The sequence below is a fragment of the Pseudochaenichthys georgianus genome, chromosome 4 (assembly GCF_902827115.2).
Source record: "Pseudochaenichthys georgianus chromosome 4, fPseGeo1.2, whole genome shotgun sequence".
NCBI lineage: Eukaryota > Metazoa > Chordata > Actinopteri > Perciformes > Channichthyidae > Pseudochaenichthys > Pseudochaenichthys georgianus.
Window position 1 is genome coordinate 41007521 of NC_047506.1, and position 23653 is coordinate 41031173.

At 42.1% G+C, this 23653-nt stretch overlaps 2 protein-coding genes and 1 long non-coding RNA gene across 3 annotated transcripts; 2 read left to right on the plus strand and 1 right to left on the minus strand.

Moving 5' to 3' along the window:
• Positions 1–1904: 1904 nt before the first annotated feature.
• Positions 1905–4141, plus strand: gadd45ab (growth arrest and DNA-damage-inducible, alpha, b). Its single transcript, XM_034081143.1, has 4 exons — positions 1905–2080; positions 2808–2909; positions 3022–3229; positions 3390–4141. Exons 1-4 carry the CDS (start codon positions 1950–1952, stop codon positions 3501–3503), a joined length of 555 nt encoding a protein of 184 aa, XP_033937034.1. The 5' UTR covers positions 1905–1949; the 3' UTR covers positions 3504–4141.
• A 10041-nt stretch (positions 4142–14182) lies between these two features.
• On the plus strand, positions 14183–15670 carry LOC139433791 (uncharacterized). The gene is made up of 3 exons (XR_011643189.1): positions 14183–14456; positions 14714–14878; positions 15250–15670. It is a non-coding gene; the product is annotated as an uncharacterized lncRNA (long non-coding RNA).
• A 3144-nt stretch (positions 15671–18814) lies between these two features.
• On the minus strand, positions 18815–20153 carry gng12b (guanine nucleotide binding protein (G protein), gamma 12b). Its single transcript, XM_034080426.2, has 2 exons — positions 20061–20153; positions 18815–18940 (listed from the first exon to the last, which is right to left on the minus strand). The coding sequence occupies exons 1-2, from the start codon at positions 20151–20153 to the stop codon at positions 18815–18817; spliced, it is 219 nt and encodes a 72-aa protein (XP_033936317.2).
• Positions 20154–23653: the final 3500 nt, after the last annotated feature.

Below are 23653 nucleotides of genomic sequence, written 5' to 3' on the forward strand. Positions count from 1 at the left end.
CACCTCCACTCTCAGTACAGCGCCACTTTCCGAACAGGAAATGCACGAAAATACAAGCCTTTATATTATTAAGGTACAGCGCCACTTTCCAAACCATTGATGAATGCTTGTGTACACAAAAACGGCAGGCAAAACCGTTTTAAATGTGTGTTTCCTGTATGGCGAATACAGCTGCTTTATTTATGTCTGTATGAAGTTGTTGTGAGTGTGGAGGGAGCAGCTACAGGTTAGCTTAGCCTAATCGATCAGTGCACTACGAAGCCAGTGCTAGACAGTAACCTGTTAACGGGGGGAGCCCCGCCGGTCATTATCGGCCGATATTCACTCTTAATAGGTTGATCGGTGCTCACTATAAAGGCCGATCAGGAGAGCTGGATCTGATCGATATGGACATAAACGCGAGTGAAGTATAACCGGACGCGAGAGAGAGATCAGATCAGCTGCTGAGTCTGATGGAGACACGCTGCTCTGCATGAGCCTGATGCTCCTCCCTCTGTTTAGCGAGCTGACCGGACTGCGCAAAATGCGTATATGAAGTAATTTTACCCTCGTGGGGTCGCGCTCGTGTGATTGGTTTAGAATGAAGGAGACATCTGATTGGCTATAGATAGAAAAAATTACAAGTACGAATCGGCTGACCGTCAGGGGAGTCTCAAAAAACCCACACAAAGCGAAGCAAAGCGATCCGTGCACAGAACGCTGTTTGTGTTTGCAGGTTCAGGGGATTTCAACGGGAAACTAATAAGTGAGGATCAAAAATACATATGTAAAACTTTTTTCTGTATTTGGATTTTATTTACATGTATATGAAACGGAATACATTTGTGTGTGTATTGAAAAACACAAGTATGGATCCGGAAATACAAGTTTGAATCCTTCTGTGTGCATGTGTGTATTATGAGACTGTTCTGAGCCCATAAAAAGATGCCCTTTTCTTTACCCTGAAATGATCAGTGCATGTTTACAGATACACACACACACACACACACACACACACACACACACACACACACACACACACACACACACACACACACACACACACACACACACACACACACACACACACACACACACACACTGTTGGGCCCCCGAAATGCTGACATTACGTAAAAAATAATAATGCAGTCAAATCTGTTGCTAATCTTTGACTCAACCAAGACTCTAATAACCACCAAAGTTCCATCCCTCTACTAATTATTATATCGAACATTTTTAATTTTTTGTGTTCTTTTTTAATAAATAATGAGATAATTCAAATAATGAAACAGGCATTTAATGGGTTAACATCCTGAAAAATATCGAATATTTGGTAGTTTTGAGTACGTTATAAGCTGTTTAAGTGATTTCTGTAAAAAAAAGTAGAAAGAAATATTCATGTATGATGATTTAATAGCAGTTATTATGGGCGTGTACATTTTTGCCACGAAGGTACAAAATGCATCACGAGGGTATACAAAACACGTAAGAGTAAACGACAATGGATTTCAAAAATGTGACTCAAAAGAAGACTTCTTACAGAATTCCATGCCAAAAGCTGTAACACAGCTGAAATGATTACCAAATCAAAAAAAAAAGTCAGGAAAAATGTACAAAAATGCCCGAGGAGGGCACAAGGGTTAAATCATTTTAAAAATGACTTCTAATTTCCCTTTTGTATGACTTATCTTAGTATTTGTTGGTCCAATGAAGGCACTATAACTGCTATATTGCCTTTATCGCATACGCAAAGGCAGAATACAAATTGAAATGACAGTTATTTTGTGAACTGGAATGTGGTTCCTACATCTGGGTGTGATTCCCGAACACAGCCACAGGGTGTCGCTATATTCCCTAACACGGAGGTGAAAATGAAATCAGAGTTGCACGTGACCGATGGGACGGTGTTATGCAAATGAGCACCGGGCAGCGCTGTGAGTGCTGGAAGCATCGCTCTTCCCGGCACACATATGTATGTACACGGTGAAACTCTCCGCTCACAGAAGCACTCTATCTCCGCTCTGGATATTTTACCACACCAAACCGCTCGGATGTGCAATATGACTTTTGAAGAAACCGGTGGAGATCATTCTTCAGATAGGTAAGCTCGTGTTGCTTTGCACCTATTTTGCATTTCTCTTCGTTTTTTGACTTGGTACTAACTTGTCTTTGATGTGAACTTCCGTTTTTAACACTATGCAAATACCTTAACCTGGACACGTTTTATTTAACTGACTGAGTTTACCCTCATGCAGTCAGTTGTGGCTGACATTTAGCCACATGTCTCATATTCAGTATTGGTTGCTGGTAATACAAGAGCAACGGTCACTAAACGTGCTAAATTAAGCTATAGCATCTTTGGCGTTAACCTAAGTAATGCTAACGTTAGCGCACGTTCACTTGTGTTGTTTTAGCTTGCGTCAACACTACGTGCTCAGTAATTCAGTCAAACTTGTGTGACGCAGATATGTTCACATTGTAAAGTCGTAACACCTTTCAGTGTGTACACATGGATAACGACAAACATTAAAGTCTTATCCTTTATTTTGTAATGTGTAAGACCTCAGCTGCAGGTATTTGGTGGAGGTTTCCAGGGTCTTCCCCCTAGAACATTTTTTTTAAATTAAAATATGCAATTGTACAACATATCTGTGTACTAAAAGCTTGCAGAAAAGCGTTGCTCCACACATTCATTTTACATTTACTTTGCATAGGTGGTGTCCTTAAGGCTCTCTTGAATGGAAGGGAACCCCTGATCTTGCGTTGACTGTGTTGTATGGGTTTGCTGGCTGATATCTTTTAATAAATACAAATGTCTATTTCCTCAGGATGGAAACGGTGGCTATAGCGTTAGAGGAGGTCCTGAGCTCTGCATTGCCTCAGGGTTGCATCACTGCTGGAGTCTATGAGGCAGCAAAGTCACTAAATGCGTAAGTTAACAAAAATGAAATGCTGCAGCTTCCCCTCTGCTAACTGTTCTTCTTTAAACCTGAGCTGTATATCCTCTTCCTGACAACTCTTTCTTGCCTTTGTCTCGTGCAGAGATCCAGACAATGTGGTGTTGTGTCTGCTGGCCACAGACGACGAGGAGGATGTGGCGCTCCAGATTCACTTCACCTTGATCCAGGCATTCTGCTGCGAGAATGACATCAACATCCTGCGGGTGAGCAACATGAGGCGCCTGGCAGAAATCCTGGGAGGAGTGAAGCCTGGAGGAGAGCCCATGGACCTGCACTGTGTCCTAGTTACTGTAAGTGTCTTTACTCACATCTGTTTACTGTAGTACTACATGTTGCTCACTTCCATTCCATTCTGAGCCAGTTTTAAGATCATTGCTAATACTTGTAAGGAACTGTTGCTAGCAGTAGTTGTGCGGTCTGTTTTAACATCTCATGTGCTTTCTCCTGCAGAATCCCCAGTCGTCCCTGTGGAAGGACCCTGCGCTGAGCAAAGTGACCAGGTTCTGCAGAGAGAGCCGCTGTTTGGACCAGTGGGTGCCTGTTATCAACCTGCCGGACCGATGAACCCCGCTGTGGAATATGAATGTATTGTGTGCATTGAGGGAAAAGTAACTGCACAGGGCCTGTGTTGATGTCTGTGTTGGAAAGAGAACCAGAGAGAGGCGGGAGGGGCAGGAAAAAAAAGAACTCGCGTCAGCCAAACTTTCCAACTAATTTCTCGGGTCATGGTGAACTCGTGGGCCAAGGAGGAGTGACTCAGCAGTCTGCGTTCCAGGATTTCCAACGTATGACTGCGCCTTTCTCTGCCGAGAAAGAAGCCTTTACAGGAAGCTGAGCCGTGTGAGCTGACAGGCACGTGGTGGGGAGCACACACGCAGGACTGGGGGGGGCAGACGCAGAGCCTCAGTTGACAAGACTCCAAGAACTGGAGCCGTCAGGGCGCTCGGAACCAGCGATTCCTCATTTGACCAAATCCACGCATTTGTTTAACAGCACATTTATTTAATAGTATTTAAGACGTGTCACTTTGATCACTCTAAAGGGAAAGTTTTCACACTTTATTATTATTTTAAGGGCAATGCAATGTTCCCACTTGTCCACTAACTGATGTTTTTACGTGTTATTAATTTAATGAGTTATATTTATTGTTCATGGAATTCTGCCTTGTTACTTTGAATGAAATAAAAAAACAAGCAACGGTTGACAGGGTGGTTCTGCCTCCATGATTTCCAGGTACTTGCACAGTGTCCTGAGGAACACATTGAGCTCAGCATGTTGCACCACTGTCACTGTGCAGGTTGGAGTAGAAACTCGACACATACCTCACGCTTCCTGCAGCAGCACCAGTGAAAACAACGTGCAGTAAAGATCTGGGTTCTATGGGATAGTCCTTCAAAATGAAACTCAACTTTTTGATTTTTGTATGTTGTCAAATATTTTATTAACAAGTTAACATAGTAATATTTTCTGGTCGTAATCTGCTACAGACAGTGGTGGAAGAAGTACGTAAATCTTATTTTTTACTAAAAGGTTGCAATACCAGAGTACAGGAACATACTGTTAGTAGTAAATACATTAGTGTTAGATATACTGAACTTTAAGTAACAAAAGTAACATTTCAGTGTTTCATGTGTTATGTTAGTCACTTGAGTGTTACAGCTCGCCTGTAATATTACATCATATTTTATTTATTGATTATATTTGTATTGTTAATCTAAATTTGCAAAATAACGTATGTAAAGAGGTAAAAAATTAACTATTGTTCTCAGAAATGTAGATGCACAAAAAGTGATACAAAATGGAACTTGAGCAAACTTAATAACTTTACAGCCATGACACGGCCTTTGCTCCTACATGGGAACTCCAGTAAAACGTGACCTTTTGCTCAGAATGGGACTTATCGTGACGGCTCCTTTTGTGCAACCTCCTGCAGCTACGCATCAGAGCTACATTTACTGCTGAGCGGGCTAAAAATAGCAGAGAGGAAAGACAGAAAAAAATAAACCACGTTAAAGACTCATTTCAGACTGCAAAAAGAGACAACCAGAAATAATTGGTGCTTGCGTAATGGGGAGGGACAAAGCCTCTGCACACAGAGGGTCCCAGCACAATGGGGGCATGAGTCAGGGCTATTCAGGTGTCCATTGCTAGAGCTGTACAGTGCTTTAGCTTCATGGCACAAAATAGCTCTGTGAATAGAGGCGTTCCCCTGACCACTCACACACAGACAATAGTAACACTTGTAATTAACAGGCAGCGTGCACACAGTGCTGCAGAGAGGCAGAGTGCGGGGGGGGGGGGGCGCTGACAGCGGAGGTGAAGAAGTGCTCTGATTTCATACTTGAGTAAAAGTAGCAACAATAACTTGTACAAATATTGTGTTACACACATCCAAAATGTTAGGGGAGTATAAAAGTACACAAGTATTAGAAGTCAATGATACATAGCTGCCAAAAGTATATGTTAGCATAATGGCCCATTTCAGAATCATATGAAATATCTAGATTATGATCACTAATGTGTTTATCACAACGGTTAAAGGTGGAGCTAATTGTAATTACTTGATATACTGCTGCTGGATATCTTAACCTTTAATTATATGTCAATGTTTATTTATTATTTATTATTGATTTATATTTGGTATAAACTGGCGCATTGTTGAATTGAATTAAATTGGCGCACCTCTTCAATCTGGCTTTTAATGTGTGATTGTTTTTTACTTGAACTATATATGTATTTGTTGTTCCTTTCACTATATATGTAAGGCATCTTTGAGCACCTGTAAAAGCGCTAACAAAATAAATCTATTATTATTTATTATTGTTGGAGGAGCCCGTGACTTCAGTTTTTCATTGCCATAGCTACTCCTGAGCACATGACAATCAAACTTTGAATCTTGAATCGGAATCTGCAAAGTAAGTAAATCTGACGGTTAAAAGTAAGATTAAAAGATACTTAGGTAAAGTACCTCAATATTGTAGTATCAAATATACTTTTTTTAATTCTACCACTGACTAAGCTCTCTAGGAGTCCTGGGACAGATGGGGAGGGGGGTGCAGGAGTGACTGGGAGACTGGAGGAGAGTGTGGGGGTTTGACAGAGTGGCTGCAGAGATTGCGTTAAATTATCTTAAGTTAAAGGGAGCAGTCAAATGTAATATAATGTTCACAGAGCAGAAACAAGCAGATCTACACTCCACTGAACTGATGTCAGCCTCTTCTAGGTGGAATACAAGTACATTTACTCAAATACTTTACTTAGGTTCTTGTAATTTATTTGAATATTTCCACTTTTGCAACTTTACCCCATATCAGAGGACAATATGTTCTTTTCATTAGTCCGTGTCACGATCACAGGTACAGATCAGAACCCAATAGCATGACTCAGATACAACCAGTGTATAGCAATGTTCAGTTTATTCAGGTCAGGGACAGGCAGGGGCAAAACCAGGAAATCCGTCAGACAGGCAACCAAAACCAGACCGGACAAAAATCTAGGCTAGAGCACAACACTCACTGGAGAGCTTGGCGGAAACGACAAGACAATCTGGCAAAGGACAAGTGATAGTGAGGTGGTATAAATACTGTGGAGTGATGAGGGAATGAGTAACAGGTGAGGGGAAGGGCTGGGGAGACCAGGTGAGGGAAATGATCTGATTACAAGGGCCTGGAGGAAGGCGGGATCTGAAATGACAAACAATAATAGAAGTGTCTAACTTGTGACAGAACCCCCCCCCCCCCCCTCTATGGATGGCTCCTGACGTCCTACGAGGTTGATCGGGATGGGCCTGGTGAAAGTCAGTAATGAGAGATGGGTCAAAGATACTGCGAGCGGGCACCCATGACCGCTCTTCAGGACCATAACCCTCCCAGTGTACCAGGTACTGCAACCCTCTACCACGTCGCCGGGACTTGATGAGGCGACGGACAGTGTAAACAGTCTCCCCGTTGATAGTCCGGGGTGGTGGTGGGGGTCTAGAGGGGGGCTGAAGAGGGCTCACATTAACTGGTTTGATCTTGGACACATGGAAGGTAGGATGAATCCTCATAGAAGGGGCAGACGCAGGCGGACAGCTGCAGGATTGATAATCCTAGCTATGGGAAATGGGCCTACAAAACGGGGAGACAACTTCTTTGACTCAACTCTGAGAGGGAGATCCCGTGTGGAGAGCCAGACACGTTGCCCTGGGGAGTACTGTGGAGCTGGCTTGCGACGGCATTTGGCGGTCCGTTGATAACGGTCGGAAGAATGCAGGAGCGGGCCTTTAACCACATGCGTCGACATCGGCTTACAAACGCCTGTGCAGTTGGGACGCTGGCCTCACGTTCCTGTGCCGGGAAAAGGGGTGGCTGGTATCCGCGGGGGCATTGGAATGGAGAAAGACCAGTAGCAGAACTAGGAAGGGTGTTGTGGGCATACTCAACCCATAGAAGCTGCCTCGACCAGGAGGAGGGAGTGGAGGAGGCTAGACAGCGTAAGGCAGTCTCCATCTCCTGGTTCATTCGCTCTGCTTGACCATTGGACTGGGGATGAAATTCGGACGAGAGACTGACACTGGCTCCCAGCAGCCTGCAAAACTCGGACCAACAACGAGAAGTAAATTGTGGTCCCCGATCAGACACAACGTCAATGGGGAGACCATGCAGCCTGAACACATGTTGTAGCATGATTTCAGCTGTTTCCTTGGCAGTAGGTAATTTGGTTAATGGAATAAGCAGGGCAGACTTGGAAAACCGGTCTATGACTGTGAGTATGACTGTGTTACCGTCTGAGGGTGGTAGTCCAGTGACAAAATCCAAGGAGATGTGGGACCAGGGACGATGAGGGATAGGCAAGGGATGAAGAAGACCGGAGGGAGCTTGGGGTGAGGTCTTATTTTGGGAGCAGACTAGGCAAGCATCAATGAATTCCTTGGTATCCTTCTCCATGGAAGACTACCAAAATCGCTGTCGAATCAGGACTAGGGACCGTCTCACTCCTGAGTGACAAGGCAGGAAGCTGGGTTAATCGGAACATGAGTACACAGGTATAGACAGAGAGAAGGAAGAAGTAAGATGTCCCCCGACAAACTAAGCCTATATCAGCAAAACTAGGGGCTGAATCTAATCAGCCCTAACTATAAGCTTTATCAAAAAGAAAGGTCTTAAGCGCACTCTTAAAAATGGATAGGGTATCTGCCGCCCGAACACAAACTGGAAGCTGATTCCACAAATGTGGAGCTTGATAAGAAAAGGCTCTGGCTCTCATTGTACTTTTAGAGACTCTAGGAACAACCAACAACCCTGCATTCTTGGAACGCAATGCCCTAGTAGGACAGTAGGGTATAATGAGTTCTTTAAGGTAAGATGGCGCCTGCCCATTAAGGGCTTTGTAGGCGTTCCTGTGTTCTATAGGGAGCCAGTGTAAGGCAGCCAGAACAGGAGTAATGTGGTCCCTTTTCCTAACTCTGGTTAGTACACGAGCCGCAGCATTTTGAATCAGCTGAAGCGACTTGACTGACTTCTTGGTACTCCCTGATAATAAAGAGTTACAATAATCCAGCCTAGAAGTAACAAATGCATGGACTAGTTTCTCTGCATCGTTTTGAGGCAAGATATGCCTGATTTTTGCAATGTTACGTAGATGGAAGTAGGCGGTCCTTGAAATTGATTTTATGTGGGCGTTAAAGGATAAATCCTGATCAAATATAACACCAAGATTCCTTACAGTCTCACTGGAGGCCAAATTAATGCCATCCATAGTTAGTATATCTTTAGATAATGTGTTTCGTAGATTATTTGGGCCAAGTACAATAACTTCAGTTTTGGTCGTGTTGAACATCAAAAAGTTTAAGGTCATCCACGTTTTTAAGTCCGTAAGGCAGTCTTGAATTTTATTTAGATGATTAATTTGATCAGGCTTGATTGATAAATATAGTTGAGTATCATCCGCATTACAATGAAAGTTTACAGAATGATTCCTTATAATATTGCCTAACGGAAACATATATAATGTGAACAAAATAGGTCCGAGCACTGAGCCCCTGTGGCACTCCATGGCTAACTTTGGTTTGCGTGGAAGATTCATCGTTAACACGTACAAACTGAGAGCGTTCAGATAGATAGGACCTAAACCAGCCTAAAGCGGTTCCCTGTATGCCAACTAAGTGCTCTAGTCTTTGCAATAGGATTAACTCACCAAAAGCCCCTTCGGCCACAGAGGACCACCGGAAGGGAATGTTCTGAGAGGTGAGAGCTGTGAGAGGGGCTGCCACCAAACTGTAGTTTTGAATAAACCTCCGGTAGAAGTTGGCAAAACCCAGAAAGCGTTGGAGCTCCTTGCGAGTTGAAGGGCGTGGCCAGTCAGTCACCGCCTTGGTCTTTTCAGGATCCATCTTGATGTTTCCGGTGGAGACCACAAATCCCAGGAAAGGGACTTCTGTGGTGTGGAACACACACTTCTCGGCCTTGACAAAGAGGTGGTTCTCCATGAGCCTCTGGAGGACTAGGCGAACATGGACCACATGCTCCTGTTTAGACTTGGAAAAAATCAAAATGTCATCCAGGTATACAAAAACACAGATATTAAGAAGATCCCGCAGAACATCATTCACCAACCCCTGGAAGACTGCAGGTGCATTGGTGAGTCCAAAAGGTACGTGGTACTTCCACAACCGGAAGTACCACGTGTTCTGGGGGGTTCCAGGTCTGACGACACCGCAGTGACATGCGGGGGTCCCACAGGGCTCAGTGCTGGGGCCGATCCCGTTTTTAATCTATCTATTACCTCTGGGTCATATCATCAGACAACATAACATCAACTTCCACTGCTATGCCGACGACACTCAGGTCTACATCAAAACACAACCCAATACCACCACTATCCAAACACTAAACACCTGCCTGGAAGACATCCGCTCCTGGATGACCACCAACTACCTTCAGCTCAACAGCAGCAAGACGGAGGCAAGACGGAGGCAAGACGGAGGCAATCCTCCTCTCACCTGTTCAGTAGCATGCGCTGACGGGAGAGGCGGAGCCTGAGGGGCGCCGAAAACCCTCTCTCCTCCGCTCCCGCAGACGGCAGTCAATGCGGATGGCGAGAGCCACCAGCTCATCTAAATCAGCAGGAAGGTCCCGAGCTGCCAGTTAGTCTTTAAGGCGATCCGACAGACCGTTGTAGAAGGCATCGAGAACTGAAGAAGCATTCCAGTTACTCTCAGCGGCTATGGTACGAAACTCGATGGAGTAATCGGACACAGATCTCCCTCCTTGCACCAGGATAAACAGTCCCCGAAAGACCTCTCTTCCGGGTGTAGCGTGATCAAAGACTTTACGCAGTTCATCTGAGAATAAGCTTACAGACGAGCAGGCAGAGGATTGTCTCTCCCATTCGGCGGTACCCCAGTCTTTAGCTTTGCCCGTGAGAAGAGAGACAATATACGCCACCCGGGATCTTTCTGTTGGAAAGGCGGAAGGCTGAAGCTCGAGGGCGAGGGAACATTGGACCAGGAATGGTCTGCACGAACCTGGGGCTCCAGAGTAGCGTTCCGGAGGAGGCAAGCGTGCATCCGATGCCGGAGGACTCTGGATTCGAACAGCGGAAGCTGGAGTTAGTTCCGGACTTTGGACCGTAGCAGAAAGGTTCTGAAGATGATCACGGAGATTCACAAAGGTCCGTTCGTGACGAGCGGCCATCTCCTGCATTGCTTCAGCCATGAAGGTAAGCTGCTGCTCGTGGCGTTGTAACATGATATCGGGCGTAGGCGGTTCTGTCGCTGAGTCGGCTGGGTTCATGTTGGCCAGATTGTACACGATCACAGGTACAGATCAGAACCCAATAGCACGACTCAGATACAACCAGTGTATAGCAATGTTCAGTTTATTCAGGTCAGGGACAGGCAGGGTCAAAACCAGGAAATCCGTCAGACAGGCAACCAAAACCAGACAGGGAGCAGGCAGGAACTCGAGATCCGTATACAGGCAGGGATCAAAAACCGGGCAGGACAAAAATCTAGGCTAGAGCACAACACTCACTGGAGAGCTTGGCGGAAACGACAAGACAATCTGGCAAAGGACAAGTGATAGTGAGGTGGTATAAATACTGTGGAGTGATGAGGGAATGAGTAACAGGTGAGGGGAAGGGCTGAGGAGACCAGGTGAGGGAAATGAGCTGATTACAAGGGCCTGGAGGAAGGCGGGATCTGAAATAACAGGAGAGTTTAGATGAGCCACCAAACAAACAATAATAGAAGTGTCTAACTTGTGACAGTCCGACAGCTTTAAAGACTCTTCAGATAACACATTTCAGAAACACATTTTGTTATATTCCATGGAATGCTTTTAACATCCCGATAGTAATGAATATATTAAATGCTTTGACAATAAATAAATACAAAAATGTCATCAGTGGAAGCTGTAAAAAGCACGACCAATCATCTGAGCCGGCCCGGCTAAAATAACTGGATGGCCTACCTGCCTGTCAGCCTTCCATCTGTGCACAAACTTATCTCGTGCCCTCATTGGTCATGTGCGCGTTCCTGTGTGTTGGAGGAGGAGCTCTGTGAGGAAGTCTGAAGGAAGAGGCAGATCTTTTTCGGCTGCGTACTTTCAAATTTCAAATTTCAAGTTTAATCATCTAAACTTTAAGTACCAATAGAAGAAGTGTTCAGTTTTAATGTTGATACTCCGTTTACATCACACTGTAAATACTTACATTATTTAGCTTAAGTAAGGTTTAAAATGCTGGCCTTCAACTTGCAGTGCAACTTGCAGTGCCGTATTGTGTGGTGCAATACCTTTTCTTCCATTACTGTTCTTTGGAACATTTTAAAATCTGCACATCTGAAACAAGAGCACACTGATCAGAAATGAACGTAAAGTCTGACATTTGGTTATCTTAGGTAATTGGTGAGTGGGATGAGAGTGAAATGAAACCTGGGTGCCAATTTAACCATATTTCTTTCATGATCACAGCCTTAAGGTCACACAGGGAGGGGGGGCAGGAAGTAAGTGAGATATCAGAGATACTGGGCTTATCCCTGAGCTTCTCCTCTGCTCTGACAGGTAATACAATCACTGCTACAAAGCCTTGCTATTCATCATCTGTCTCGAGTGAGGATTGCATCAATGTGGGCCAAACAACATGGCCTGACCTGATTGTGGATGAAACATCACACCTGAGAGAACAGGCTGCCCAGGGGCACAGAGACAAACCCGTGTGTCCATAAATAAGAGCAAACAAGAATGTTTACAAGCTCCTGACCCAATAATAAACACTCCTCCTCTTGTCGTGACCTTGTTTGCATCAAGTTTGGATCAATAGGTACCTCAGGGTACGCGTTTATTCCCTCAACTAACACACTGTATGTCATAAACACCAGCAGCATTCATACTGTGAATATCTAGTTTTCCCTGTGAGAACACGGACAGGAAGTCAAGCCAAAGGGACTCTGTGCTCATTAGTGAAGATTAATGTAACCGAAAGCAACAAGAAGGACCTGTACTAACAGCCAAACAAAACAAAATGGCGATGAGTTTCATTTTATTGAAGTGACTGTTATTTTGTATATATTGATTGTTTATTTTTATCTTAATGTGTGCATATGTGTAAATGTGTCTGTTGATTGTGTATAGGATATACATATTTTATACATATCTATATTGTATAATTTTATATTCGGGATTGTTGGAAACGTCATTTCAATCTCTCTGTCTGTAAACACAAACTGAGTAAGATTGATATTAAAGTTGACTTTGACTTTCAATCAGCATATTATAAAGGGGCTCATTGTCAGCATCATATCAGTATGTCGTGTCTCTGCTGGGACATGTCTCCATGCTTTAATGTTCAAAAAGCTCTTTATTGTTTTCATACTGCCTGATTGGTTAGCTGGCCGGCTCTGTTGTGATTGGTCAACTGCTTAGAGATGTCCAGCCCCTTAACCTGTCATGTACAATGTGATGGAGCGCTAGCCAGTAGAAGTGTGAGTGTAACATAGTGATGTCACTATGTTACGGCAGTAAACAAAGGAGTCCAATGGAGATGTTTCAGGGGGGGGGGGGGGTGTGGGAGAGAAACTCCCTCTGGAGGGAACACAGAGCCTTCGTAGACCATTTAAATGCACAGAAAGCTACAGTATAGAACACACGACAGGGAAACCCCCAAAAAGCAGAATAGGGCCTCTTTAACATTTTTCTCTGATCCTATAATCTTCTGTCAACATTTTGATAACTGTCAATTGGTTTATACAAATGGGCATGTCACATAGAAACTGTTAAATGCTTCCGATCTACACACAAAACAAATGTATAACTAATTATCTTTGGAACTCAGAACGTAACTAGAACAGTTTCATTTTACAATGTAATTTATTTAATTAGTTGAAAAAATTAACGCTAATAGGAATGACTTGTTTTCCATAGGTTTATTTTTTACCACAGAACATCATGTTCTGCCTTTACCTGTTTGTGCATCATGCACACACTGTGAGAAACCACACATATGGTTGCTCTACTTAAAACACACATTCCTGTTCTATAGTAAAAATCAACCAAATACACCATTAACAACAAAACAACACATAAGTGTTCATTCAAAAAGGTGGACTGAATCTGTCAAATCAGTACATTAACAACTTTACAAGGCACATACTGTGGCTCATACACACACACTGCGCCACAATAGTTATGGATGTATGGGATATACTGCATATCTCAAGGCCATTCATTATTGAACATGAGTCATTCATACACAACCTATGAAAACATATACTCCCTTCTCCTTATTCACAGTATTAGAAAACTGCACTTATGTGACTAAAAGGTAGTTTCATTATCAAGTCCCATGCTGGTCAAATGGTAGTTTCATTAGCTGCTTATATTGTGCTTTAGCACCTAAACAAACATCACAGCCACAGCTACACACTGCCACTTATAAGTCCTCTCATACAATAAAACCTAATACAAGTACAAAGTAAAGCACATGTGTAAATGGAATGTTTTTAAACTCAAGAGTATAATGGCGCATTTCCACTGCAGCGGGTAGCCCCGTTTAAGCGTCCTGGACCGTCCTCAAGCGGCCAGGCCAGTTTTTGGTGGCATTTCCATATAGCCTAGTACCGGCTAGCGGGTACTTTTTCTCTCTTTTTCCGGCCCCATAAAATCGTGGTTCTATCAGACCAGGCCAAGGCTGTGACGTCAACACTCGACTGCTGATTGGTCAGAGAGAATCGTCACAAGATCGCGCGCGAGATCATCCCTCGCGTCACATATATATCAAGAAGCAAGCTTGCAGCATTTTGTAAACGGAGGAGCTACAAAAATGGCAACGTCGAAGAAAAGCACACCGTGGTCGACCGAGGAGGTGACGACGTTCCTACATCTCATTGGGGATGATACAATCCAGCGGGAGCTCGACGGAACAACGCGAAATGTGAAAGTGTTCCAGGATGTCTCTGCACAGATGTCCGAGCGCGGATTTTCGAGGACTTTCCTGCGATGTAGGGAAAACGGAACGGCTTTACTGGAGTCCCTGAAGGTACGCTCACTTCTAACAAAGAAGTCTATTTTATCCTTACATTAATGTTCGACAACCCGTGCTTTTATGGAGCCCCAAAGAGCTACATAGCTAGCTAAGGCAGATAGCCTAGGCAGATAGCCTTAGCTAGAGCTATTGTTTGCTAACACCATATGTGCCATTGTTTACGTTCAGTTTTTCTTTTCTATAGTTGTTGTTGCTATTTAGTATTGTGCTGCAGTAGTTTGTGGAATTAACAAGTCATTTTGCTGTTCTAGATGATTACATTGGGACTCGTGAGGAGGAACATTCCCGAACAACGGGTGATGGCAGTGTTCCGTCCACATCGTCAGTGAATCCAGAACGGACCCCAGCCGAAGAATCGACACCGACTCAACCACCAACACCGAGTGCCATCACGACACCGCAGCGTGTGGTTCTAGGTAAGAAATAGAAAAGGCAAAACGACTGGAATTGTTTTTTTGTTTTTTTAAACCGTGGATCATCCATCGTCAGTAATTAAAATAAGCTATATCACTGTGTTGAAATGCGCTGTTACAAGTAAAGTCTTAGCTAGTAAGCAGCTAGTACAGTTGTGTGACATTCTATCATATACATATATTTATATTCATTATCAACAGGCTGGACATAATGTAATTCACTTTCACAATCATTGTAAACATCTAGGGCCAGAACTTTCTTTAGTTCACCTTACTGTTGTTCTGTGTATACATGTTATTCTTATATCCTTGTGTGACCTGTACCTGTACTGTGTGTTTTCCTTATTGCTAATTATTATCTTATTGTCACCCAGGCAAGAGGAAACGAGGAGGAGAGGATCGGGCCCAGCAGGAACGGCACCATGACTGGGCAGCGTCTCCTCCATGATACTTCAAAAAACCTTAATAGTTATTGTACATATTATATATTTTTTATCTAGTTAATTTTTAAATGCAACATTTGTACTTCCTTGTTTATTTATTTTCTTTAAAATGTTCATTTTATATTTACAATTCCATGTATATTTATGCTGGCTGCAATTCAGTTTTACATTTTTTATTTGTATTGTTTAATGGCATGCCTTTGATACAACATTTGTATTTTTATACTGCCATCAATAAAGTACTTCTTTGACTTATCTTATCTCTTGTTGATAATGAATGGCACCCAACATAAAAAAATCATAAACATACATGAATTTATAAAGCAATAACAAACACCATCAGTTAGGAAAAAGCCCCTTACTTTTAAGAGATTTAAAGCAAGAAATTGAGTTTGCTAGCTTGAGGTCCTACTCAAAAACATTATTACATGTTTATTTTGTAATGGTATTAAGAATACATGATAAATACATAATACATGTAGAAATTGCTCAATTGTAATACCCTCGTTCTACTACACTCAAACACATTCCTTATATATTTTAAAGACCAAAATAAACCTATAACCCATTCAAGCAAGCTTTTAACATGTCTAGAAGAAAGATTGAGGTTATATTTAATATATTATTTTATGTTGTGGATACTTTAGTAACAGTCAGCAGGTCTCTAAGTGCCTGAGTAATAAAGCAATAAGCCTTGGCTCTGCAGATAGAACAAAGTGACAAAAGTTAATGTATTTATATCTGGTAAGAAGAGTGGTCCTTTTTCCAGCAATGATGGCCTCATAATAACATATATAATTCAAGAAGTACCTCTTAAAAAGGGTCATGCTCAATGTATGATCTCAAAAGTTCATCCCATTATTTTAGCTTTACAGATTTGAACATTACAGATAGTTAGACTGAGTTTTGTATTAATTTTTAAGGCCAAAACAAACAAAAATAATAGAGAAAATAAACACTAATGGCGCGTTTCCACTACAGCGCGGAGCCCCGTTTAAGAGGGCTGTGCCTGGTACCGGCTAGCGGGTCCTAATTCACAGTTTTTCTGGCCCCATAAAATCGGGGTTCTAGGGCCAGGAACAACCAGGCTGTGAAGTCACTCTCGACTGCTGATTGGTCAGAGAGAATCGTTTATATGCGACGCGTCGCATATAAATATAAATATATATATATAGCGAAGCTTGCAGCATTTTTATAAACAGCATTTTTGTTAACAGAGGATCAACACAAATGGCAAATAAAAGCACACCGTGGTCCGCCGAGGAAGTTACGACGTTCCTACACTTTATTGAAGATGACAAGATCCAGCGGGAGCTCGACGGGACAACTCGCAATATGAAAGTATTTCAGGTCTCTACACTGATGTGCGGAAGCGGTTACTCGAGGACTGTCTTTCAGTGTAGGGAATAACTGAAAAAGATGAAGAGTGAGTATCGCGTAGGCTGATATAGGCTTAGTTTGTCGGGGGACATCTTACTTCTTCCTTCTCTCTGTCTATACCTGTGTACTCTCATGTTCCGATTAACCCAGCTTCCCCAAAATGTCTTTCTTTTTGGTGTCTATATACGCTGGGATCCGGAGTCATGGATGATCCTGCGGTCCTGTGTCCTGGATCGCGAGCGCTGGATCTTGAGTCGTGGCTGTGGTCCTGGATCATAGGTCCTGGATGGATATCCTCGTGGATTCATCTTCCTATTATACACACATGCATTTCCAAACATTTGGACTACCTATGTTGCAAATGTATTATCTTTTCAATTTACACACGGCATCTATTGCACGTCTGTCCGTCCTGGGAGAGGGATCCCTCCTCTGTTGCTTTCCCTGAGGTTTCTCCCATTTTTCCCTTTAAACTGGGTTTTCTTTGGAAGTTTTTCCTTGTACGATGTGAGGGTCTAAGGACAGAGGGTGTCGTATTGTCATACTGATATTCTGTACACACTGTGAAGACCACTGAGACAAATGTAACATTTGTGATATTGGGCTATATAAATAAACATTGATTGATTGATTGATTGATTGATTGATTGATTGATTGATTGATTGATTGATTGATTGATTGATTGATTGAAGGACAACAACAAGCCGATCGCTCCGCCTACACTGCGTTACTACCCCAGTTCCTAAACTGTAATGGAGACGCGCCATAAAGTGAGCCAGTCCTAACGAGCGGGCCAGTCCTAACTAAGTGAGCCAGTCCTAACGGGCGAAGCCTTGTAGTGGAAATGCGCCATTAGACAATTTGGACATCACATTCGTATTACATTTAATTGAAGTAGTTATTGAAAGTCTACAGTATAATGTAAATGCAGGCAGAAAGGACTACATAGAAGCTACTTTATCCTAGATCTGGTGAAAACAATTCTTAATAGATGCGAGCAGCGCCATGTTACTGACTGGCAAAATGATGGCCCGCCCCCTTTTCGGTGAAAATAAAGAATCAGATCGCCAATCACAGACCTCCAATTACATTGTGTATGACTGACCATCATAATTGGGCACCTTGTAGATCAGAATTGCATATTATTGTTAATTTTTTTGTATCTGAATGGCGAAGAGCTCAGAATTTGTATTTACCGCCAGTCAATTGATAAGACTGTAGTGATCACTGATTGACATAATTCACTCATGGAACTACAGGTTGGGGGTATTGTTCCGCACGGACATGTTTGTTGACTGTACAGTGTACTCTGTGCCCTCCTTTCTTCTTCCTCTTGTCTTCCCGGGCTTCAAGCCGACAACATGTGTGTTTCTGATGCTCAATAAAGCTAACTTTGTACCTTCGATGCACCGCCTCCGACTCCCGTCTCTCGGCACTACAAGACAGATTTTTACTCAAAAAGGGGCGTGGCCATGATAAAGACGGAAAGTACCTGGATAGGTTGCTCTTATGTATACCTAAAATAAAGTCATAAAATAAAAGATTTAAGTGAACTGTTAAATTATACATGTCAACAATTTGATTGCTCTGTCTGTGCTTAAAGAGAACAGAGAACAATTTCATTTTAAACCCTATTATTATTCTGAATGTGACAAGATGAAAAAAGAAATGTGCATTAGGGGCATTGGACCTCCACTGTTACTATTTGCTCTCATGTGATGGACAGCACAGATTGCTGGTCCGGTGACAGGATATCATTATCTGGGCTGCTTTTATCAGCAGAACATAACCTACACAACTGTTTCCTGAAGAGAGCCTGACCAGAGTCAGAGGTGAAAGCTGAACGGCTAAATCTGATTGGTCCAATGATTGAGGGGGCTTGTTTCTGCACACTGTGATAATTAGAGAGGCAGGAACTCTGTCATCCAATGCCACAGCTTCGGACTGCTGCCTGCTCTTTGCTGAAACTGTCATGTGACTGCAAGGCAAACAGGAACACATCCTTTAAACTACAGTAGGAATGGGAAGAGGGGGGGACACTGGCCTTAGATTAAGTTGTGAATCTAACATATTTGTTACCACATAAGAATCAAAAGGAAGGCAGAGAAAGTTGTTCTACAAAACAGTGCAAGGCTTCTTGTCCTTGAAAGGGTTTTCTGAGGTGGGGATGCACATAAGCAGCGGTTCGTTCTTTGCATGTTCTCCACAGTAACGCATCAGGTCAGATGAAGCCTTGGACACCTGTGAAGAAATCAATCGACACACTGATTTACATTGACAGAGGTACGGTGGCCAACAGGTGCAAACGCGTGACAACAGCCCAACACACTTCTGTTAGTAGAAACACGCTGCATTTCAGTAAAGATACAAATACAAAAATAAACAAATGTGCCAAAACACATGTACATGAAGAAACATCTTCACCAACTTGACGAAACATGCGCCTCATTTACTAAAAGTGCTGCATAAACAAAACGCTGCGAATACAAAATGCTGCAAGAAGCTCAATACACATCCGAAACCAGGGGACAGTACAAAGTGATGCACACAGCTGGGACAGGAAGGTTATAAAGTTGGCCGACTGTCTCTGTCATTGGACATATTTAAAATGTTAGGTTTATTGGCTTATTTTAACAATGGTATTGCACGATTGCTCCAATATTATTGCAGATCTTGCAGATAGATAGCTTTCTTTTTAGTTTTTGCACATTTGTGTTTGTATGTTTACATAGTTTATGAAAGTGCAGCACGTTTCTCTTAATCTAAGGCTGCAGCCACACGAAGACGAAAACGGTCGTATCCGCTACAGTTCTCTATCAGATAGACGGTTCGGCCGCACGAGGCCGACATGGAAACGCAGAAAACAATAACGATAACGGGTCCCAAGGTGGGTAGATCTGCAAACGAAACGCTCTGGGGGGGCAAACGGCTCCGTGTTTACGCCCATACGATAATTTCCTGATAACGTTGAAGCAATAGCCCCGCCTCTCCCCACCTCTCCTGCTCAGAGATCAGCTGCTGGGCTGTCAGAAGAGGGGGAGGAAAAGAGAGGCTCCGTTGTTATAATATTATATAGAGTCATTCAAAATCAACGGACATGTTGACCGGCGAAAAAAATCTAACTGAAAGTCTGCTGCACGGTCCCCTCGTCCCTTGAAAGAGGCGGAGAGGTTGGTGTTTTTCACCTGCTGGTGGACACGTTTCTGGTGCCTATTGCGTGTGGACGGAATACTTTTTTGATATCGATTTTGGTCCGTTTGCGTTATCGTCCTCGTGTGGCTCCAGCCTAAGGGTTTTCGCATGGATCGGTCACATCGGTATAGGAGTAGAAGCAGAGTGGTGTGAAAGAATAGAAAGGCACCTTTATCCCCTCGAAGCTGGCCTCCATCCTCAGCTGCTGCACCATCCGCCTGGCCTGAGCCATGCTGCTGGAGCTCTGCATTTTTGAAGACATCGCAGCCTTTGGACAGCCGTGCTCAAACCTGGTTCAGAACAAAAACAAAATACATTTACTGTATTCATTGGTTTGGAGATGCTGTGAAAAGTGAAAGTGACAAATCCACAGAGCTATAAATCTATTCCAAAGATTCCCGGCAACATGTTCCTGTGGGATTAAAGAAGCACACAGGTCGTGCTGCTGAGACTATCACTGCCTTTATACAAGTCACCAACATCATTTGAACCTTTCAGCAACTAAGTTCACTTCCTAACAAAAGACAAGATACTTAGATCGCTTTATCTTAAAAGCTGTTTGTTATCCGTCCCATTTTGAAAGTGCAAATGATTGCACCATACTATTTATTAAGCCGGATCTAGAATAATATTTTTTCTCACAGATTACATTGGTTTCTGAAATATCACATATTTATTATTTCTCACACGTCTGCAAAGGGAGGAGGTTGAAGTGGATGGATGGGACAAAGGCACGGTTTATGTCCTGTGTGAAACCAAAAATTCATGTCACATACCTTTTTAAAGACAAACCATGATGTTTTATTTCTAAACCTAACCATGTAGTTAAGTATGTTTGTATACTAACATTTGCTATGTATCAAAAATGGCCAATCAGGTGTAGCCATGGTTGTTTAAAAAGAACTGGACACAGGGCATGGGCATGGTCACTTAAGGTTTTCCTTAAGCTCCACCTACCAGGTAGGGTGACCAGATCCCAACAAACCAAATGTGGGACAAGGAGTATGGTTGTGTGGGACAATGTGGGACACCCTCTCAACAGCACCCCGCACCCCGCACCCCGCACCCCCCGGAAAAAAACGTAACAAATATATAACAAAGTGTTTAGAAATGCATCTTCCTAATTCAACTAGTGTATTACCTGTACAAGTAGGCACAACATAAATTAATAGATCAAATAAAACCATAGATACAAATCAAAACTGGCCAGGAGGGAACAGAAACATAATACATCAAATAAAATAGTTTTCTTTCAGTTTTGTCCCTCACAGCAACAGCAGGTGGGCCCCCCCACAGTGCGTGGGCTATTTTGTCACCTAGAACCACTGATGTCTTTGACTCTGTCAAACAACTCTCCACAGAGGCAGGGGCAAGCACATCTGTTATTATGGATGCTGCTTTTGTACGACCACATGACATTTTCCTTACTATCTCAGAGTCTGGAAAAATGGTCGGCGCTAGCTTGTTACCAGTCATTTGACCGGTATGAATGGGAGTGTTGCACTGTATGGTAAACACTGGTTATTTCTGCTGCTGTTACCTTGTCTGAGTGGCCATCATTTTTTGGTTTGAGTAGGAATGTCTCCATAGAGTGGGATGTCACTTTTTGAGCGACACGTTTCTTGTGAGAATCGCATTCTCGGTGTCTTTTTTTAATCTATTGATTCGTGTTCACCAACACGATTTGCCCCTTTTTTTCGTGTTGCACAGCACGATTTTAAAAGCAATGTATTTCTACTGGTAACGTGTTTCGTGCCTACAGGCTGCAGCACGTCTTTTTCTCCGGTCGGGTCGAGGAAGACCGGAAGCTGTGTGGTTCATAAAAACATGTTCTTACTCAATATCAAGCCACAGTTATTGCTTTTATTTTAAATCGTATAATTTCGGACTTTTGTTGCCGTCTGTGAGGAAAATAAATGGGGCCCAGAGCCTCAGGATACTGAAATCTGTATTTTTTAAATCTTTTTTTCCTTCTAATTTGTTATTCTTTTCAAAATAACACACTGTTATTTACTCACCAATAACACACAATTATCCTTGCTTTTATTTATTGGTTTAATTCCATAATCTCGTGCTTTTTTGGCATCCGTCAGGAACTGAATTTCAAAATAAAAATAACCGGAAACAGACGTAGGCATTTCGGGGCGATTACCCAAGCTATGGTTTTAAGCTCGCTTATTGGATGTTTTAGCCGCAATGCATGCTGGGATTTGGTGTTTATATGATATGAAATCCGGAAAACATTTTAAAAGAATAAAATAATACTTAATTCCGAGTGTTCTTGCTTTTCTCTTTGAAAGTCATCACATAACGGCATTGTAATACACGGTTCGGCTGCATTGTATATTACAGATTTGCCGTAGTTCTTTATTTATAGAGCTCTGATGAGAAGACCTTTGGAAAAACTGGAAGAAATGCCGCCGAAACTGAATACTTGACGTGGATCATAAATATATTCAACAATTAAACAACATCTTCAATTTCTCTTCACACAATACGTCTCCTTGCAGTATCAACACTAATTCGGCTGACTTTTACATTTGATCTAATTCACAGCTGATAGAAAAGGACTGTAGTTTTTAAAGATATTACTGATTTTCTTTGAATGTAAGAATGTAAATACTGAGTCTGAAATAGTATAGCAATATGCTGTAAAATTATGTGAAAGCATGAATAAAACGTGTCCTACACTAATAATACAAAGTTATTATGGCTGTGTGTACCTTGTGTGCACCGCCTAGTGGTTAAAGCACGTTATTGAATTATTGTTTTTATGTGTTATAATATAACACATAAAAACAATAATGTACTCTTAATATTTTTTTCATCAAATATGAATAAAAATATGAAGAGTACATATACTTTCATAGGGGGAAAGTAGAAGGTCTGTGATAGAAATCAAAAAGATACTATAAGTGATCTCTACAATAAAACAGTTTAGTGCAGGATGTACAAATATATTAGTAGGAGGAGGTGCAACACAGAAAAACGAATTAACCTTTATTTAAACATTAAATAACAGATTAAGGTCTTCTTTTAAATAAGAAAAACACTTTGGGGGTATCTATCTACAGATAAATATTAAGCCTGACAAAGTACTTAACGTCTAATATATTGCTTTCCTGCAATGTTAACTATGTTGAAGCACTTATTTTAACTGATATTATACACATTAATTATACTCTTATGTATGTAGATAGAATAAGAAATGTGCAGAATATGACAGTTTAATGGTGGAGGTACACACATATTGATAGATGTCTTGTAATGCACTGTTGAGGAACCTGTGACCCAAGTTTTTCATTCATTGCATAACTACACCGTAGTTGTGTATGATATGTCAATAAACCTTTGAAAATCTTGAAAGGGATGTGCAAAATAGCCATAATATACAGTCTTTAATTAACTATTAGTAGAGAATAACGAGTAATGAATATACTTTATTACTCGTTTCCATTCATGTCAATTGCAGATACATGTTTAGTCTTCTCAAGCACCAACTATCAAATATCTCTCCTGATTGATCCCTGAATTTTACTCAGGTGTAACTAAAGTCTGATTTAAGGGTTGTTTATATTTCACATCATTAATCAGAATCTGCAAAGTAACTCAAATAAATGCAGTGGAGTAAAAATACCAGATTAACCTCTGAATTGTCGTGGAGTAGAATTACAAAGTAGCAATGAGCTGTCATGTGGGTATATATTAATGCTATATATTAATGCTGCGCTTTATGGACACAAGCGATTTTCACCCATTTAT

Bases quoted from the DNA above. Each gene is read 5' to 3' on its own strand.
- gadd45ab (XM_034081143.1), top strand. From the start codon at position 1,950: ATGTATGTACACGGTGAAACTCTCCGCTCACAGAAGCACTCTATCTCC. The intron at 2,081-2,807 runs GTAAGCTCGTGT...CTATTTCCTCAG, and splicing joins GGAGATCATTCTTCAGATAG to GATGGAAACGGTGGCTATAG. The intron at 3,230-3,389 runs GTAAGTGTCTTT...TTTCTCCTGCAG, and splicing joins TGCACTGTGTCCTAGTTACT to AATCCCCAGTCGTCCCTGTG.
- gng12b (XM_034080426.2), bottom strand. From the start codon at position 20,153: ATGTCTTCAAAAATGCAGAGCTCCAGCAGCATGGCTCAGGCCAGGCGG. The intron at 18,941-20,060 runs GTGCCTTTCTAT...ATTTCTTCACAG, and splicing joins CCAGCTTCGAGGGGATAAAG to GTGTCCAAGGCTTCATCTGA.